Raw genomic sequence first — 21,402 nt, forward strand, 5'->3', positions numbered from 1 at the left:
ATTATGTTGATATTATTCGTATTTCTCAAAACAAATTTTTCCTACAAGTGTTTTTGTAAAGCACCAACTCGTCAAGTCTACATAAAAAAAAAAATATATGATCAAAACCTAAAACAGTTTAGCTTTTACCAAAGGGCACGATCATTAATGAAGCTTTCTGGACATACACAATGTTGACATCTATAGTGATATTTTGATAAAGATGGGGAAAAACACGTGTAATCGTAAACGGCGCTTGCAACACCAAAGGCAGGCCTCAAAAATGGCAGTAGACAAAGTTTAATAATGAAATGCAACCCTTAGCCGAGCAAAAACGATGCATATTTATCCGGGAGAGTCTTGATACCAATTTCTTTGAACCAGCCACACATAAAGAAGTTGTAAACCTCCAAGTTTTCATTTGTTGTGTTGTGGAGAATCAGAATGACGTCTGGAGCACACGTTAGTTTGATATGTTTGAATACTCCACCGACTAATAATTCTTTATCACTCGACAAATATTTGTTTTTTAATAAAGTATGGGAATCTATTGATTGCATGGTTGGATGTTTTGCTCATATCTGCTTTTTGCAGGAAGCTATAAACCCCTTGTGTACTGGTTAGGGCTGGGCAATATATCGATATACTCGATATATCTTGGGTTTGTCTCTGTGCGATATAGAAAATGACTGTATCGTGATATTCAAATATACGTTCTCACGCAGTTGCTTTTAGCTGCTGGCATTACACTACAGCAGGGGTCGGGAACCTTTTTGGCTGAGAGAGCCATGGAAGCCAAATATTTTCAAATGTATTTCCATAAGAGCCATATCATATTTTTTTAACACTGAATACAACTAAATGCGGTCAGCACGGTGGCAGAGGGGTTAGTGCATCTGCCTCACTATACTAAGGTCCTGAGTTCGATCCTGCGCTCGGGATCTTTCTGCGGAGTTTGCATGTTCTCCCCGTGACTGGATGGGTTCCCTCCGGGTACTCCGGCTTCCTCCCACCTCCAAAGACATGCACCTGGGGATAGGTTGATTGGCAACACTAAATTGGCCCCAGTGTGTGAATGCGAGTGTGAATGTTGTCTGTCTGTGTTGGCCCTGTGATGAGGTGGCGACTTGTCCAGGGTGTACGCCGCCTTCCGCCCGAATGCTGCTGGGATAGGCTCCAGCGACCCCCTGCGACCCCAGAAAGGGACAAGCGGTAGAAAAAGGATGGATGGATGGACAACTAAATGCGTCCATTTTTTAAGTAAGACCAACATTTTTAGAGTATAAGTCTCTAACTATTGTTAATAACATTGTTATTTCTTGAACAGGTGCGGTAGAAAACTGATGGATGGATTAAAATGCATGAGAATGTTTTGTAATTTGAACGTTATTTTTAACATCGTGATTACCAGCGGAATTATTCATTACTTATCGTGTTAAGCAATGTCAGCAAAGATTTATCTGAGAGCCAGATGCAGTCATCAAAAGAGCCACATCTGGCTCTAGAGCCATAGGTTCCCTACCCCTGCACTACAGGCTCTTCCCACTCTGTCTTGTCGCTCCTTTTCACAGACAGCAAGCGCACCTTCTTACACACGTCACATACTGTAACGTCATACGTACGCGGAGCAGAGAGGTAGCAGCATGGGTAACGTTAGCTGTGATGCGGGTGGTAATACGAGAGAAAGAATATGGTAACAAATGAAGGAAGAATTAATTCCCAAGAAAAACAGCAAAGGGTCCATCGTCTGGTGGTGGTTTGGCTTCAAGAGGGAATATGTCTAACAGACAACCGTAATTTGTCAAGCATGCGGCAAAAGCGTTGCTACCAAAAGTAGCATTACCGCTAATATGTAGCACCCTTTCAAAAATCACCTGCTAGAGAATGAAGAGTGTTTGAAACTCCGCATGTCAACATCTCCATTCGGTGTCACACCAACAAAATGCCGAGGCAAACATTTTCAGATCACCACCGTATGAAAAAAAAAAAAGTCAACAACAAAAGGAGATAATGTCCGCAGTAACCTACCACATAGCAAAGGACGAACATAATTTGATTTCCTATTATGCAGCTCACTTTTATTTGACACTTATTTGACACTTATCATGCACAAAAGTGCACTTTGTTTTAAACTAATGTAGTGGCGTTCTGTACAAAAAGTGTACAAATTTAGTGTTGTTTTGATAAGTCATCTTAGTGACATCATGCACAAAAGTGCACTAATAGCTTGTTTTTAAAATTCTCTGACAATCTTGCACTTTCTGTTTCGAAATTACATTAATTTTTGTGCCACTACTTAATAACTGTTTAATAAATACAGTTTTGGTCAATCGACTTAGTTGTGATTTCCCTCTCTGCACAAAAGTTTAAAATGAGCATATATTAATGCAGTATGAACACGAATGTTTTAATGTAGACACATAGAATCGTCATACTGGTGTGATTATATGTATCAAGTGTTAATTCAAGGCTAAAGCAAAATATCGAGATATACATCATGTATCACGACGTGGCCTAAAAATATCGAGATATTAAAAAAAGGCCATATGACCCAGCCCTACCACTGGTTTTCACTTCTGGGAAGAAATTGCTTGAACGATACAAGCAATTCTTTGTTGTATTGTTAAGGCAATTCATGACATCCTGTAACTGTCAGACGAGGTCTTTGAATTAGGTGAAAATAGTGAAAACAAGTCAAACAATGACTTTAATGTTGGCTGGTGATAAATACAAAACAATATCACGCCTCAGATGGAAGTATGGTCTCTTGCATTCATTACAAGTTATTAATTACAGTATATTAAATGTAACAGTTACTTGGCTGACTTCTCTGAGTGAACAATGTGAACAGACATTCATCAGCTGCTAACTAACTGACCAACAATGTTTCGATTGTCTGCCTCTAAGTCTGTGTGTGCGTGCGTGTGTGTGTGTGTGTGTTGCATGCAATAAGGAGGCTGGCATGAATTTCCTGTGTGTGGCATTAAGTTGAGGATGACAATTAATCATTGTGATCTTTTCATATCTTATGGGCATTAAAAAGCCAGACACAAAAAACTAGAGGAATTCCCTTAACCACCACAATATGCTCACAGGGATTTTTAATGAGTTTTAATCATTTTTAAGGATAATCACAGGGCCACAAGGAGGCTTTATGAAGGTGAGAAATAGATTATTAGCAGACATTCCACAGAATCTGTGTAAAAGCATGCTGAAATTCATGCATGCACGCACATACAAGAAAGTTGGACGATCTGGGGCAGCTTGGCGCCAGATCTTCTAGGTGTCCTGATACTGTAAATGAAGCACACCTTTTAGCTGCCAGGCCTGTAGTGTATTATTATTGTTTTCAGTGAAACAATTTGAGGTAATGACTTGTGTCAGCTGACACTTTGTAGGCTGTATGAAGGAGTCATTGCCCAAAACACACGTTGAGGTGAAGCAGACCAAACAGAAATGTTGGCACCAGTCAAACAAATTCCTGCATTAAGCCTCAGTGTTTGCAAACGCTTTGTGGGTTCACCTGATTCATCAAGTCCTTCCACAAAGCACCAGTGTCACGATATAAAGTCATGAAGCGAACGCGAGGCAAATTCCTGCTTATAATTTAAATACATATTTGTCTATTTGTGGTAAAACAGGTGCATGTTTGTACCTGAAGGCTTTTTAGCTATTTTCTTGACTTTGGCTTTGAGCAATTAGCCACACCCAATGTTACCACATCTGAGAGGGCTTAAAACCCATAACCTACACCTACACTTGCTGTGAAACTAATGAAAATAACGGGCAGTGCAAAGTAAACCTAATAAACTGACAAAATAAACATACCCAGAGCAAACGTGCACAACTTTAGGGCTTTCGCATCACAGGAAATACGACTTGAGTGAACGCCATACATCCCCTGATTGTTGCTGACCTCACGAGGAAAGGGACGGCCATTGTTCCACATGTCCAGTAAACAAACAAACACACACTTTAAATACACAAATTGAGCATTTGGGGTTTCACGTGCAGTATTTCTCTGCCTTCTATTGTGTGACCAATGCAGAATCTCATCAATTGAACACTGTGGTATGGATTTCAATCATATTTAATAAGCCCACAAATCTCATTCAGCAACCATGCAGGTTCCATTACAACAACATTCATAAGGTAACAAAGGGGGAGCCAATGTGTTGCATGCACAGTGAACATTCAATAAATTACTACTAATAAATACATGAATCAATTGTAAATGTGCACATATGCTGTGTGCGCATTGGTTTAACCATTACCAGAGCAGCCGTTAAAGCAAACAGACAACCCACAAGGCCATTAAACCTACGAACTATCAACATGCACATCTGTGCTTCATTCAAGCAACACAGCTACACTTTGACTCTTTACTCGTTTAAAAGGACCAGTTGTGTCACACACCTACCTGGTCTTTCTTGCCCACCACTGAGAACCACATGCTGCGCCCGCTTGTGAAGACAAGTTTATACTGTGTTGTCCCGATTGGAACGCGTACTTATCCCAGACGCTACTGCAACTTGCTAGCATGCACCGACAAGTCCAAAAGCTCTCAGACAGGAAGAAAAAAAAAATCTATATTTAAAGCTGAGCTTGAGCAGATACAATTCAAGCACCTGTGAAAACAGGAGGCAGTAATGCAATAGGCTATGTAAATTCCCCATTTACGAGCTACAAGATCTCCTTTAAAAGTTCCAAAGCCAGGCAAAATTCCTCTACATGTCACTCCGTGTAAAAAAAACAGGCAGAAACGCAGGTGTTGATCGGGAGGCAAAATGTCTGCTTGGGACGGCGGCTGGTCAGACTGAGGGGGAGTGCTGCTGCCCCAACAGTCACATCACACACACACACACACACACACACACACACACACACACACACACACACACACACACACACACACACACACACACACACACACACACACACGCACACACACGCACACACACACACACACACACTCTAACATGTATGCGCACGCACGCGCAAACACACAGTTATATAAGAGGACAGAGCTCAGCCCAGTTTATGGAGAATCCAAGCAGCTGTTGGACAAAACTCCTTCTACCTGGCGTTCTCATTACACACTCCAACACACACACTGCTTGAAAAATAAACAGTGCAAGAAGGCGTCCACACTACATCCTTCCTTCCCACACGCAACAGACACAGGCCACACAGGAAAGTCGCTTCCATTAGCAGGAAGGAGGTTTTATATTTATACTCTACATCTTAGCTTTGTGCGAGAAGTATTGAGGAAGAGAACAAAGGTAGAAGAGACCACACGACAGCCTTCATGCAGTAAAACAGACCTTAGCCAAAGTATCAAATGTAACCTTTCATAATCAGTTTTGCATAATCCTGCTTGCGGACAAACAAGCCGGGATGAAAACCTCCTTATAAGCGACACTGGCCAGAAGAAATGGCTCTTTCTTGTCTTCCACCAGGTCACTTGGCCTCTCAATTAAAATTTTTAGGGTGAATGCATTACTTCCATGTTTAATTAATTTATAATCGTATCTCTGTTCACATTAACAGAGTTCTCACTCTTCACCTGAAATTATTTTCCTATCCCCTCATTCTTTGCAAGTGTTCTTTCTTACAGTTTTAACTTGCAATAATCCAGATCGTTTATATGCGTATGGTTTCATCTCAATTTACTATACACACTGCAAAAATAAACAAATTGACATAAATATGTTATTATCAAGATAAAATGTTATAATAATAAGTACCAGTGATTGTCACACACACACGAGGTGTGGTGAGATTAGCCCCATGCATTTGACCTATCACCCTCACCCCCTGGCGGGTGAGGGGAGCAGTGAGCAGCAGCAGTGATTTAACCCCTAATACCAACCCTTGATGCTGAGTGCCAAGTAGGGAGGTAATGGGTCCCATTTTATAGTCTTTGGTACGACTCGGCCGGGGTTTGAACTCACGACCTACCGACCTCAGGGCGGACACTCTTCTGCAGTGCAAACAATTCAATACATAACCAAGCAATGCCATTCTGTTCAAACCTTACTAAAAAAAAAAACATTTCCAGGTCATTTAATTCTCTTTTGTAATTTTTTTTATACTTTCCATAACTGGAAAATTAAACAATAATTTCCCAGTTTTTCCAGAACACGTGGGAACCCTGAATAAAATAAGACTTTAGCCCCTTGATGCCGCCGCCATTCACATCTGTTGTCCATCCAGCAAGAGTCTAACTTCAGTTAAACAATATGTTATGCAGTCAAATCTTTAGTATTTGAAATGCTTTCAAGTTGAGGAAAGCTTGGATTGGGAAGAATAGTCGCCTCCGTGAGTAGGGCCTCACGGTTTTCATGAACACATTTCTGAATCAAACCACAGCCTATTACAACAAATATTTAGTTAAGGAACTTTGCAGTGATTTACTGCTTAAATCAAAACGAATACTTGCTTTTTTCTCCACTTTAATCTGTGCTGTTTGTGTAAATAATAAACACGAGTGTAGCTGAGGATTTGGTGTTGTATGAGAGAACTTTGGGAGTATTTACTAACTAAGACAGTGATCTACAGCACCACTTTAACAACGTGTGCTCACTACAGTGACAAACTAAACAGAACCATCCAGAACCTTCTTATTTGGGCTCACTGTTTAGTCTCCAGGCGGTTGTCAGACTCAACAGTTAGAATAGTCATTTTAAAAACAGTCGCTCACTCTTAACATTCGTGCATGCTCCAGATCTCAACAACATTCTGCTAATTTGCAGACTTCCTGTCACATTTGTTTCTAGCTCTTTATTATTACAAGAATATTCGAGAAAAGCTTGGGGTTTGGCTTACCTTGGCGGCCACAATGCTAAGGCCCATGCCATTGTGCTTCTTGAGGGTCACCGTGACGACCTCTGGGTCTTTCCTCATTGCCTGGAAGGAGAAATGCACACAAAAAGGACAACAAGTGAGTAAAGGCGCAGTGGGGGCTGTTTTCAGTCCCTAGATGAGCAAAGTCCTCAGGCTATCAGATGCACTTCTGGAACGTTATGGAGGGAAACTGAGCGACGGGAGGAAGAAGACAGAAGTGAGAGGATGGAGGGAGGCTGGGTGGGAGTGAAGAAGGTGGGAAGGAGAAAACCAAAGGCGAACCGGTGGTCGCTGGAGAGGAGTCAAGAATGAAAACCACACCATGGCTGCCCACATGCACAACCACCCACCCACCCAAACGCACGCACGCACGCACACTGAAATGTGCAGGGCTGGGTGACTGGGTGTGGAGACACAGACTGAGAGCTACCACTCTTTACCACATCACAAGAAAAAAAACCCTCAAAAGTGGCAGCCAACATCAACAGGCTTGTCAGACTTGTGAAAAATATATCATAACATAAAAGAATGTCTGCATTGAATTTGTGCGTGTGTATTGCGATACTGTGTCACATCGTCGTGTGTAGCTGTGCGATTGACAGGAAGCTGGCAGTCAAAAAAGGCCACAAGACAACAAATGAAAGGCTTTGCTTTTACCAGTGTGACAGGAAAGTTACTGTAACAGTGTCAACACATACTCAGATAGCCGCATGGGCTACTGCTCGATTTTTAGAATCAACGCAATTTGGACATGGTCGAATATAAAATCGATTAGTAAACGTTGATAATCGATTTATTTATTGTGACTAAAGTAATGCAGACATTTCTAAAAATTTGTCTGACTGCAGCGAGCCACCTCATCGAGAGATCCGACCAACTCCTTTATTTTAGGGCACCTATGTTCCAATTTTGCATGCATTTCTGTTGATTTAATTAATGCGGGAATTCATTTAACTGTTTATTACAAATGCGTTATTTTTTTAAAAGTTGCAAGGGATAATCGCTTATTTAGTGAAACGAAAAGGAATGTAAGACTGCAACAATATGCATAAATTAAAGATGCATTAATTATCGTTTTTTAATCAAATCGTAGCTCCTGAATTGTAATTGTAATTGAATCAGGAGGTGCCTAAAGAGTCCCACCTCTAACTACTGCCCAGGGCGGCATTCTCTAGGAGGCGCCTCCCCCTGTGTGGGGGTAGTATATCTGCTAGCGTCTCCTGGAAATTTAAGTTGTGAGTTGACACAATAGGCATCCCAAGCTAGTCAATGCAGAGTGCAGTCATTACTTTGTTTCCACGGAGTTTGGGGACTGTGTACCTGTTAGTACTTACGCAAATGAACGCAATCATGATGTTAATTCTGGTAGCCCATCAATATTGTTTTCCATTAGGTTAGGATCTTACGGTAACTTCACTTTGGAGGTAATCAAACACCCGCAACTTTAAACTTACGTCCATCTCTAGATTGAAGGACTGTTTGCCAATGATGGGTCAAACAATATAGAAGCATTGAAACTCAAAGAGTGATACTCTGTCCCTTCATAACCCGATATGTGTCAAAAAACATGTGACTGAAGTAGCTGCTGTGTCATTTGACTGTGAAGCAGCAAACTGTCTTTATCAGGAAGCAATTTTTTTCGGCTTACAAGTAACAGCTAATACTGAAAGAAGTCAAAAGGAGTGGCATGCTGCGTTTGACTATCGTTTTCGTTGCCGTCATCAACCTACATTTAGTCAAACTCAGAAAAAGTGTGGGATCGTTTTGAACTTAGAGCATCAAAAAAGTAAATATTCTTCTTTTCTTGTTTACTATTTGGCTTATTGATCAGAGTTGCAGTTATTCGTAAAATAAACCAACTATGATATTGGTACCGGTAGTGACTTTTTTGAGCCAGCAGATAGTGTGCCATTATGAAACATCAACACAGTATGTCAATATAGCCACTAAGGTGTCATTTACCCATGTGTCAAACCTATCTCCACACTAAAGTGTTGAACACTGGCCAATAGAGATCTTGCCATAGGCGTCATTGAAGTTAGAACTGCTACTGCAAACTCTTCAGTGTTTGACTAACTTTACATGATTATATTGCCTGGTTGTGTTGGGTTAACAGTGAACAGCACTGCGGTGACGCTTCCATTAAAGCTTTCTACAGGCTACCTTACACAAAGCTTTTACCTTAAAGCAAGAATGTTAAACATTTTTTAGCTAAAAACCACAATGACCGCTCACTTTCTAGAGAGCAATAAAAAAGGACATACAATGCACCCATAAATTATGTTTTTATGTGCTCGTTCATTGTGGAGCAGAGAGCAAACCTATGGGATGGTATGCAGACCATATGACATATGGTAAATAATAAATAGCATGTCACATTGAATTACCATTGGATGACAAGGTTTACCTTTGATTTCTTCCAGAAAACACACCTTCAAAGTCTGTGTGCAGTACCTACATTAAGTGGCGTCTATAATCATGAAGTTGTTTGTAAACGTAGGGATAAGCAGCTCAATTACAGAGGAGGTGAACATATAAACTGTCTATCATTTTATGATTTAAGCTCCCTCAAGTTACAGCGTGATTGGTGTTGGTAAAATGTGTGTGTGTGTGTGTGAGTTGTGTCTTTAAATATCAGTTATATGTTGCTCTAATCACAGGCTTCCTCTGGGACCACACACACATAGTCTTACCAGGTCAGAGTTGTCAGCAGCAGAGAAGTGGCTGTCACAGTCGGTCCCCTCAAAGTGGACTGTCCACGTACCGGGTGAGCGAGGGTGGGGCGTTAACCGACAGAAACCTGGTGGACAAAACACACAAACGTGCACATAAGAGTTTGATCAAGTCACTGAGTGACTAATACAGTATTAAAACAACCAATTAAAAAGTAAATGATTAAAAATCTACCTCGCTGCAGCAGTGGGTCGAGGAAGTCCTGCAGACCATTAGGGAGGTTGCGCACCACGTCGCAGGAGTAGCCATCCTCGGGTAGGAGGAAAGGCAATTGGAGGTCGGGGTCCTCCTCCAACTGGACCTCCCGGCCGTCGCTCCTCGCTAGCTCATCAGCTGTGTTCTCAGCCACCGCCACCACGTGGTCGATCAGCTCCTGTGCGTGAAAAAGAAAATGACGGCAAATAATTATTAAGTAGCATACCGATTTGAAAGCAGTGTTTGACTTACAGGTGGGATGTAAGGCTCGTCGGGAGCACAGTGGTAATTGGTCATGAGAGCGTGGAGCTGCAGGGAGTTGAGCTTGAAGCAAGTGCTGTGAATGTTCTGAACGTCTTGCATGGAATACTTGTCCATAGTCAGCAGTGTGGTGGCCTGAAAGACACACGCGTATAACATGCTGAGCAATGCTTATTTCCTTCTCCACGGATGTTGCATTGGTGACTATCAAGGCATTAATGATGTCATAAATATGTCTAACTTTTTAAAACTGCAATTCATGGTCATAAGGGGTTGCATTTGAAACACTTGCATCAATATTAACATGCTATACTCAACTTAATACATTTTAGAAGACAATTCAAATCACAAGCACTTAAATAGGAAAATGTCGAAAACAAGCTAACAGTCTTAGACCTGTGTACAATTTCAACAACCAAAAACATTAGCAGAGTTTGAAAGCCAACACTTAGCTCTTTCAATGGTACACGTTCCTCTATCGCTAAAACTCACTGAACAAGCAGCTTTATTTACTATTATCCAGTAGCAAAGGCCTGTACATTTTTATATACTATAACCACCAAAATTCCCCATTTAGAGCTTATAGATTAAGAGGTTATAAACTAGTTAATTGACTAATGGGTTAGCAAGTGCTCTCATTAAAGTGTGGTTAATTCCGTCTCCTCTTACCTGAACAATGCGACTGAGGTGGCAGTCGGCGGCCAGCTCAAGGCCCTGCTTTTCAGCCCAGGCTTCGATGTGGCTTAGCTGCTGCCGCAGGATGGCACCCCAATAGTGGCAGCAGAGCCCCGAATCGGTGTCCGTCACTAGCTTGTTGAAGAGCCACATGTTGATAAAGTGGAAGAGCTGCGAGAAGAGCTGGATGGTGAGGGCGGCGTTGACGCGGCACCGCCGCAGTAGTGACATGGCGCCCGTCAGGGTATGCAAGACATCCTCTGCAAGGTAGACAGAAGTTGTTATAGGCAAAGGGAGACCAACATTTGGCTGTCATGGCCGTATGTCACAACAAACTGTCATGCCACTGTAGCATGCCAGCAATAACTAGCTTTGTGTGCCCTCACAGGGTCTATGTTGTCACATTTCTTTTGTTAGCTTCATGGTTGTGTTTACCTATCTTGGGCCTTTGTGGATTGTGTTCCTCCGGATCGTCCAGGAAGGCGGCCATGTAGTTGTTTAGGTCGGCCTGGAGGCAGTGGACCAGGTACCTGAATGCACACATTTCAGACAGACGTGACAATTGCATCCATCTGCCTATTGTTAAGAAAACTCCGTAAGGTGAACTGACTTGAAGGCCATTTGGACCAGATGGGCGAGAATGTCCTGGGCATCCAGTGTGATGCGGCTCAGATCTCGGTCCTGCTTGATGAAGTTGAGCAGCTCCGAGGCGTTGGCCATCCAAAAAGCAAGCGCGCCTGCGATGTTCTTTTGTTTCTGTAATGTTATCCACCACATGACACACAAACAAAAATGAGTTGTTAATGGGAGTTCAAATAAGAGTGAGAGGAATTAAGAAGAGTGTATGGGGAAGGGTGTTTCTGTCTGAGTGGCAGCCAAGAAGGAGCAGTTGTTACTTGAGGGATAGACTCATGCCCGGCACACACTCCACCCCCCGCAACTAACTCCACTCCCACCCCACCAAAATGAGGATTGATCATTACGGCCCGGCAGTGAATATGAAGTACTTCAAAGCTTCATTCTTAATTACTGAGCGCTCGGCGGAGACAGTAGTGACCAGTCCTTGTTAGTTCATACATATGTCCACACGAATCAGGTCACCAAACACCAGCTTCCTCGACACCTTCTCTTCAATTCCACTTTGTGACTATGAACGAAACTGTGTCCATCTTGGGTAATGAATGTAAGGGTTTTATCAGATGACTGAAAATTAAGTAACTGCATGGGTTTGGACAACATAATTGCCACTCTTTTTGATGCTACAAAATAAACCTTAATCTAGAAGGACAACAACTAGTGAGTCCGCTATTGACATGACACATGATGAATACGGTAGTTCTTCATGTATCTCCCCACTTATTTGCATATTAATTTTCACGGTTTTAAATTATAATATTTCCCATACAGTCAAATTTTATTGTGGCAGGCCGCTAAAACTAAATTTGGGCCGCAATAGGATGAATTGGCGTCTGTTTAAACAAACAAAAAAATTCCTAACACCTTATCAAGGGACTGTTAGTGTAGCTTATCGTTCTAACTTTGAAGAGTAGATAGCATCAAAACTGTGTTTCCTGACACTGACCTAATCACTATAGTGATATAGCAGACGTAAGATGACTGTACATTATCTTTAAAGTCAGAAAACAATTACATTGAGCCCAGGCAACATTGTAAATTTGTGTATTTGTGTCTACCGCTGCACAAAATTTAAATTTTAAGTTAAAAACATAATTTTCTGTTGTTAAATAGCGTTAAAAAACATGTAATAAAGTAGCACATTTTTTAGGTCACAAACCAAAAAGTTCGGTCCACACACAAACACTGAGTTTTACCATCATGGTATATTTTGCAAATCAGACGATTATGTTGCCACAGATACATTGTTTCTCTGTGGGAAAACTTAATTGTAAATCATTCGTTTTTATGCTAATTTAAATATAAAATTGTGTGATGGCGTTATTTTATTTTTATTAAGAGGGCGCCATCAACAGTTTTCAGCAGGAAAATGCTTTGACATCACAATCAGAATCAGAAAAACTTAATTAATCTCCGAGGGGAAATTTAAAAATTTTCAGCACAATCCCATTTAAGATAGGACAAACATTACAGGGAGAAAGAACAGGGGCGCTGACGGGTCTGCCAACTTCCGGCGCCTAATACAAAAAAAGTGAAGGAGGCATACTGTAGGGTTTAGTGTGTCAAAATATTTTTTAGGGCTTCTGAGACTTGGACAAACTTTAATGATCCATACGGGAAATTGTATAATGGGTGTGTTATTAATCATTTGCAAAGTGTGTGGGAACGTAACCCCATGACTAATAGAGATCTACTGTATTTCCATCCATCAATCCATTTTCTACCGCTTGTCTTACGCAAGTTAAATATCAGCTTTGAAAAGGAAGTGGAGGACTGGGCTTGGTGTCTAGAGAGCTGATTGGTTAATTCATGTCCCCAACAATCAGAGAGGGCACTCATCTATCCCTGCCTTGGAAAAGGTCAAACAAACCAAAGAGAACAAAGCTGGAGCTGAGTGCATCAAAAATGAAAAGTGACGCAAAATTACAATTAAGTGTTAAAAAAGAAATGGACTCGTCTCTCGTCCAAGCTGTCGAGTCAAAAAGGAAGCATACTGTGACACAGAATGGATGCAACGATGAGACAGAGATGGTTGCTTTGGTTTGGTTCTTTTTTTTTGTTTTGAGTTTTGTCTCTGGATTGTTTTGTTTAGTGGCAGGCATGTTCCGGAAGCTGAATGGAATTAGTCTGGATGGATGTTGCACTTGTTGCTTAGTTTTCCAGCTGTGGAAGGATGCATTATTATGGCCGCAATTCTTTCTTATAAACATTTGAGTCAGGGTTAAGATAAAAGAGGCAGCAGCAGCAACAACAATGAAAGGTCGGTCAAAGAAGCACGAAAGCAAAGGAAGAGCGGAAGAAGTAGAAACCAAGATGGTTGACAATGTTGGGCGACATGAATGAACTAAACGTTTGACTTCATAATGAATGGATTTTCCTACAAAACTATTTATTCAATATATGAATGAATTGTCTGTAAATATCAATAATCTATTAATGGAAGTGAGGCTGGTGAAGTAGAAGGAGAGAGACATGTGAGTGACATTCATGTCACACACGCATACATTACAAAGTAACTGCATTGCATCCATGCACTAAAATATCATTAAGAAAACACTCTGAGGCTGTTACACAAACTACAAAACTGCACCAAAAAAGCTAAGAATTTGAGGTTTTTGGTTGTTTAAATGTGCAGGATGAAACATATAAATTAAAGAAATAAGATTTTAAATCGCCCGTCCTGGGAGAAAGAGAGGAAAATGAGTGAGAGACAGCTGTGGACAAGTCTGTAGCAGCCATATCATGACGTGCTATCCTACCTGATCCCCTTCAGGACTTTCCTGGATGGATGGAGGAGGGAGAAAGGAAAAGGAGGAGGAGGAGGAGGAGGAGGAGGAGGAAGGACATTTACAGGACAGAGAGAGAACACGTCAACAGCTACAGTATGGATATTGCCAGGTAACCCACACATAAACACTAACACAATTTACACAATGTAAATGTCGCCCTTCATCACATTCAAAGCACATCTGTTCAGAAAGAAGTCTGAAATGAGGAGCAGCTCTGCTTCCAGGCAACATTTTTAAAAATATTAAAATTCCTTTGATTCTAAATAAATGTAAGGAAAGATTAAAACATTCCAGGCGACCTGGGTTGAGAGAAGCCATTATTTACAGCGTAGCTTTGTGCTGAGTCTGGACTTATATGAATAATTTCGCCACACCTAGTGTGTGTGTGACAATCATTGATACTTTAACTTTTCAACTTAGTGGGAAGACGAAGACAGACAACGACTGGTACAACAAAGGTAAAGTGTGACAAGACAGACAACAGGTGTGTCGTGTATCATGTCTTAAGACAACCACAGGTGAGGGTGCTTGTGAGACCAAATGAGGTGAGAGTGGACGGCCAAAATAAAGACACCCGTAAAATCAAGAGAGCATTTAAACTGAGATGAGGAGACTAAGAAAAGTGGTTGGCACTCACCTGGATGACTCCTTCCATCATGCTCACCATCTTGTTGACGATGGCAATGACTTTGTGCGTCCTCTCTGAGGGTGACATGTCGGGCCTGTAGGCGGGCAACATGACATAGCGGCAGGCCATGTACAGGACGTATGTAGGAGACAGTTTGAAATGCACTGTCGAGCTGTTGGTATAGTTGATGATAGCTGACAGGAAGGTGTCTTCAGCTGTATAGGGAGGGACAGGGCAAGAGAAGGCCAGAGAGCGAGGGAGAGAGAAGGTGAGAGCGGGACAGAGGGGGAAAGAGAAAGAGAGGGAGAGAGACAAACACATAATGTTAACATATTTTTAAAGCACTCACCAAAGATGCAAACCAATATTTAAAAAAATAAAAGCTTAGCCATTAAAACTGATAAAATACTAAGACTAAAACACTTATCAGTGAAGCAAAAGAAACACAAAACATGCAAAATAGTGGGTTGTCCACTTATTATGTTTTTTAAAAAAAATACTTGGTCAAAAGATTTCAATGTACTTTTTAAACACATTCAAAAATACTGCAGTAATAATTATAAACGTGATCATTTTGGTCGCGATAACCATATGTTATTTTCATTACGTTAGGAGTTGTGTTACGTACAAATGTTGGTAAAACTGTGACGTTTCAGGATGGGCTTGCAAGAACAAATCTATGTGCATCTCATGTATGCGCATGTGTGCACGCAAGTTGGAGAGTGACAGTTTGACATTAACAGTCAAATTAAATTGAATGAATGTATTAAAATGTATTCTGTTATTTTGCTTGCTACATTCTTGTTGATCAAATGAGTTTAACAAAGCGATTGTTGATGGTCACTTCCTCAAGCGTCAATTTCTATTAAATAATCACATAGTTCAATGGTCAGGGTCCAACCGAAATCATTGTGCATTTAATGTCCCAGGCTGTCCAAAGGTGGCAGATATATGTGTCACGTCTTATGCCGTGATCGCACCCTTCCTAAGCTGTTCAAAACACTACCTGTTTGGTCAACTTGCGCCGCCAAAATCAACCAAAACTTAAGAGTTTATGAGTGGGGCTTTAAAACAGAGTGGCATTATGGCCCTTTTATGCTCATCTCAATGGATGTGTTTAGGTGTTAAAACTGAAGGTTTTTCTGAATTTTCTTTCATAATTTTATTGGGTGTGGTGTAAACTGCAATTAAACTTTAAGTGCAATATAATGTTTTACCTTCACAGGACACTGGACTCATGAACAAAAGTACTTAAGTCAATGGGAGAATACGTGGAAAACCATATTTGACAGGGAATGCCCACATTTAAGGTTTGCTCCACCCAAAGTGTGCATCTTGGATGAAGATCGCCAAGTACAAACGTAAATCGAGTAGGAGAACAAGGTGCAGCCAAAATCCGCGCAGTTGAGCACCTTTTTTCACTCAAGCACATGGGAGAATAGGACCGTAAATCTTTAGGCCATTTTCTATAGCCGGAACTTTTACAGGAACGTATCCACCAAAAACTACCCCGGCAGTTTTAGTTCTTCAGGAACATTTTGGAGTTCCTCCTAGCTAGGTGGGAATTTTCAAAGCTACCATGAACCTTTTTGGGAGCGAGCTGTGCTGTCGAACGCTGATTGGTTCAACACCGTCGGGGGTGTTTCTAAAACTCATTTTTCAAACACACGACCGCCATTGTGGAGTAAACCACTCGTCCATATATCACTAGCCTGATTTGTACAAACTACCCTGGACAGTTAAATGCAGTGGACACACAAACTACTCACTTCTACAGGAAACTATAGTTCCAGAAACCAGTGGTTCCAAGAACCAACCATTATAGAAAAAAGCTTATTGATACTCACAATTTTCTCTAAACTCGATGCTGGCTGGAAGAGTCAGCTCCAAACGCTCTGCTGAGACGTCATGAGACCTGCGAGGCGAACGACAACATGAGCAGATTTGCGAGATGGATCAAAAGATATTTGAGAACGTGGCGAAGTAGTTACAGTAGCAAGTATCTTACCTGCCGTCCTGCAGCTCGCCTCTGATCATCGGCTTGACCATTCCTCGTTCCATTTCCAGCTTCCCTGAGCTCTGCACATGAACACACAAAAAAGAAATGTTTGGATGCTTAAGAAACTGAGGTGTGGTGCTACAGTAATGATGCATTGGGCAGTAGTTTGAAACACAAAATCTAGGTGCTCCCCAATCTTAAGTCACATATTTGTTTTGGAGGAGGTGTGTCACACTTTTTCCACCAGTGGCCATAAACAGAAAAACTTAAGGATGTTTGCTCCATTTTTAAATTAACATTTTAGTTTTTTCTCTTTACATTGTGCCATTTCGCTCAATTTTTCTAAAAAACAAACCACACTTTGGACAACTCTGCTTTGTCTGGGTTGCACATTTGGCGCGACTTCAACTCATGCCAGCAACAATAACACGCAACGGCAATTTAACTCGTTAGCTTCCTTTTTTGTGAACGAACTATAGCAATTAAAGATATACAGTGGAACCTCGATTTACGATCCTCTCATTGCACTAATTTTTCAATTTACAACCATAGACCAAATAAAAACAAGCTTTGTCGTACGAACCTCGCCTCAGTGAACAAACATTTCATTCACCCATTGAGTACCTGCAGCGCAGCAATGATGTGCCTGCAGGAGCACAGCCTTGGTGGGCAGGCTTATTGACCTTTGTCAGCAGAGCAGGGCTATTGTTAGCTACTTAGCTCATTGCTACTTTGTGTGCATTTTAAGTGTGTTTCGCTATCTTAATATGAGTCCAAAGCAAGCAATTGACAAGCAATGTGTGGTTTTTGATCAAATAAAAGAACAATTGTTTCTAATTTTATCTATCATGTGTATTCAATGGTTTCTTAAAAATTTGGGGACAAAAATCGGAAAAATCGGTAATCAAAATTTTTTGTGAAAAAAATATGAGATTTTATTTTTAGGACTCATTGCCGAGGCCTACTTCAATATGCAATATTTTCTGTTTATGAACCATGTTCAAGAAACAGATACGTTTGTAAATAGCTTTGTAAAACAGCTCGAGGATGGATTTTGTTTTTAAGGTGCACACTACGTAAGAGGGTTTGGAGGTAGCGTATGAGCCGGCGTATGGTTCACTGGCCCACTGCTGTAGGAGCATAATCAAAGTTTCAGCGACTGAAATCAAAACTGAAAACAGTGAAATACAACGATATATAGGGTTTCCGCAAGTATCAACAAATCTATTTTAATACTTTTCAATGCCTTTTTAATGCTACTTAAAAATAATTTCATGCCTATGTCCTACAACATATCGTTACTATATATACGATAGTCAAAAGTATACAACTGTCTGTATAGCCACAATTGTTAGCATTTGACAATGATAATGTTCAATAGTTGAAAAGTTTACATTAACTGTGGCCAAATTGAACACTAATGTAACCATAATACATGATAACATAATACAAGTAACGATTTCAAACGCAGTAAACATTTTTCATCACTGTAGTATTTTTAACCATTGTAATTAGAATGAACAAAAGAAGTGCAGTTTTTTTTCCGATTGGAAAAACTGGGCCTGGTGGTTTGTTTTTTGTTGCCAATTGCAATTGTATGAAATGTTTTAACTGCATTTGGACATTTTATTTAAAGCTTTTTAATGCCATTTAAGGCCTTAAATTTGAGCAAACTCTATTTAATGACATTTAATAATTTTTTATGACCCGCAGGAAGCATTATATATGTTCCTATAGAGCAGCAAAGCGCACAGGCGCAATCCAGAGTAAATATGTGTGCCAAGTACAAAAACTGCATGTATACATGCATTTTGTGCATTACAGATGCTAAAAGCAATCCTGACAAAGCAAACATTTGTGTAATAATGCATCTCTTTAATTATTAATTGATTTACTTTTAATGCCAGTAAAAGCTGCAAGCTGAAAATGGCTTTCTGTTTTGATACCCCTGCTTTAGGTGCTCCACTGAACATACAAACTTGTGTGTACGTGTTTGATACCTTGCTTGTGGGCAGAGAAGCCCCACTGTGGATGTCTCCCTGGAGGTCAAAGGTGGTTTCAGGAACACTGCTGCAGCACAGACACAAATGTAGCAGTTTAGACCTTTCATTAGCGACAACAAGAGCTCAGACTTAATCCAAAGGCACACACAGTCAGACCTATGCACGTGGTACACAAACAGATACAAAGCAGTTGTGCTGTGAGTCATTAACAGGGAGGACTTTGCACGCGGCCTGCGTAAGACCAGCATTCCTGTGCAATATTCCAAGTGTGTTGCAAACAATGCACACCACAATGCCATTAAACGCTGACAATGAGGCGCGAGAATAATGTGCTAAATGATTTGTCGTGCAGACAAAATGTTTCCATGTGTCTCCCGCTCCGATAAACTGGCAAGGCAAAGAATTGGAACGCAGCCTGGCTGAACCACAAATTTGTGGTGAGCAAGTGAGGTGACACTACACACTACAAGATGCCAGCTGGTTTCTTATTGCATCAACACAAGCTAATCCCTGCATGTTCCCAACATTAAACATTTCAAAGAGGAATGACACAATTACAGCTTGACAGAATTTAACTTTGAATAACTCAAGCTTGACTCAATCCGCATGTCGGACAGGGGGAGAAAGTCCAGCACCAAAATGACGTTCGAGGAATTGTGTGCACCAGGAAGAATATCACATTGTGCTTGGCGTGGAACTTTTAAGGTTATGCAGCCAAACATCACTTCCAGCTGTCAGAAGCAGCAAAAATCTAAATGTTACAGTGAAACTTTCCAGTGGCGTTTGTGAGGAAAAGAAAACTGGTCTCACTGACAAACCCAGTTGTGCAACCACTCACTTACACAAAAGGGAAAAGAGACACTTGTTACCATACAGTTATAGACAAACATGAGTTCTGAATAATGTTTACACGTCAATCAATGCCTTAAAAGAGAAAATGCAATCAAAAAATACTCCCAGTCAAATGCCGATATTTATGTAAACTCTCTATGTCTGTCATTCGCAACAGAACTATTAAAATTTTGCAGCATTCCAAATGGAACGGAGCACACACACGATCACTTTTGTTGCTTCCAGGGTGAATCTAATTGAAGTTACCTGACTGCGAGAATGTATGAAACAACTGAGTCGGTAAATTAGTCTCGCAGGTAACCCTTGTTTCATTTGAAAGCATCGACTCGGCAAAAAGTGTCTGCATTTTCTCGCTAAAGCTCACAACAAACAAAAGCTCCTTGCTGGAGGTAATGAACACAAAAGAGAGTTTAGCAACTTTACCACGAATGCATGCAGCAGTGAGTAACTTCTGTGAGTTCTTTCAAAGCAATTTTAAATTTGTGTTGCTCCTTCATCCTTGTGCTGCTCTTCTTATCAGACACGCTTGCTGTCTGCGTCTTTTTGTGAGCGTGTGAATGGAGGCTGAGGAGGCCACACCCTGCACCACGTTGATTAGATTAGAGAGCAGCCTGCCTGCCGTCGCCCGACCTCCGCTCTTGCTCTCCTCTCATTTCACCGATCCCTCCAAGGCCTCCCTCTTCAAACTCCCCCTCCAACATGACTCCTTTTCATCTCCCGCCAGAGCTACCAACTCCAAACCTCATCATCCCTTCATCTCCAAACACCACCCTGGTCTTTTTCCTCCCCTCGCAGATGTGTGCTAAGGAGCAAGAGGGTGGAGCTGACTTTCAAATCATGAGCAGCAAAAATGAGTCCCTTACCCAGACTTGTGTCTGCTCCTCATCATGGACGCCGGCTCTCTCTTCCCTCCCTGGTCGTACAGCGGGTCCACAAACTTGAAGACGTGTGATAAGCCAAACTGTAGAGTGGCACCTGAGCGCAGCATGGTTGTCTCGGAGATACGCTTGCTGTCCACGAACATGTCAGCATCTGGGCCGTGCGGCGTCACTGTCACCATGCCCTCACTGTGCGTCAGATTGCAGTGGTGGGGGAGGATGCCTGGCCCAAGCAGCTGGAGGTGGAATCAGACAGCAGGTCCATCAGAACTTCAATTTAAAACAACATAGTCCAATCTGACATATGAACATCTTCTACCTGGATGGCTCCGTCGTCTGTGCAGTCGGAGCCCACCTCTGTGATGCTGTGCTGAAGGCGGTACAGCTTTGGTTTGTCCCGTGAGTCAGAGCCATCTGCAAAAAGCACACAAACACACAACAGACCAGTCATATTTAGCACAAGGCAGGGCGGCACTTAAATTAAAGACAGTAGTAAAATGTACCAGTGGCTATTTCTAGCCCACAGCTCATTTGTATATTCCTAAAATACAATTATTAATTAAGAACAACACTAATTTGCTTTGTCTCTCTTAACAGAAAGCTAAGATGTTTTGTTATTATTGTTTATTGATTGAAAATTAAACTACATTGGTTTAAGCATTTGTAATGCACAAACCCTTTCAAACAATGTATGGAAAAAGTTTGGACACACCTGCTGTCAAGCTTTGTGCACAAGTAGGTACTTTTATAATATGTGTTTTGGCTTTTCATCCATCCATCCATATAATTTAAGTTTGTGTGTGTTACTGTGTGCAATGTGTAACTATTTACTGTTCTATTTTCTAACTTTCAAAAACAATTACGATAGTGTATGTGATGCACTATAGTTAAATTTAATAATGGTTGGAGAAACTAGAGTAAGCTATTA

The 21,402-nt window shown here is 41.1% G+C and overlaps 1 protein-coding gene across 13 annotated transcripts in view; it reads right to left on the reverse strand.

The window, feature by feature from the left end:
- The window catches only part of afdna (afadin, adherens junction formation factor a), a 117,870-nt gene that overhangs the window by 27,982 nt on the left and 68,486 nt on the right, over window positions 1–21,402 (reverse strand). For 11 of the 13 annotated variants that reach the window (XM_061900865.1, XM_061900866.1, XM_061900869.1 and 8 more), the window contains 14 exons: window positions 20,794–20,888; window positions 20,460–20,710; window positions 18,742–18,811; window positions 16,751–16,821; window positions 16,590–16,657; window positions 14,752–14,957; window positions 14,085–14,105; window positions 11,300–11,445; window positions 11,125–11,219; window positions 10,684–10,949; window positions 10,006–10,149; window positions 9,733–9,931; window positions 9,519–9,625; window positions 6,808–6,888 (listed from right to left, as the gene is read on the reverse strand). In XM_061900865.1, the coding sequence (XP_061756849.1) occupies window positions 6,808–6,888; window positions 9,519–9,625; window positions 9,733–9,931; window positions 10,006–10,149; window positions 10,684–10,949; window positions 11,125–11,219; window positions 11,300–11,445; window positions 14,085–14,105; window positions 14,752–14,957; window positions 16,590–16,657; window positions 16,751–16,821; window positions 18,742–18,811; window positions 20,460–20,710; window positions 20,794–20,888 (1,820 nt within the window). The remainder of the gene's footprint in view (window positions 1–6,807; window positions 6,889–9,518; window positions 9,626–9,732; window positions 9,932–10,005; window positions 10,150–10,683; window positions 10,950–11,124; window positions 11,220–11,299; window positions 11,446–14,084; window positions 14,106–14,751; window positions 14,958–16,589; window positions 16,658–16,750; window positions 16,822–18,741; window positions 18,812–20,459; window positions 20,711–20,793; window positions 20,889–21,402) is intronic. The other 2 variants (XM_061900867.1, XM_061900877.1) reach the window with 1 other exon arrangement.

The sequence above is a fragment of the Nerophis ophidion genome, linkage group LG05 (assembly GCF_033978795.1).
Source record: "Nerophis ophidion isolate RoL-2023_Sa linkage group LG05, RoL_Noph_v1.0, whole genome shotgun sequence".
In the NCBI taxonomy this organism is placed as follows: domain Eukaryota; kingdom Metazoa; phylum Chordata; class Actinopteri; order Syngnathiformes; family Syngnathidae; genus Nerophis; species Nerophis ophidion.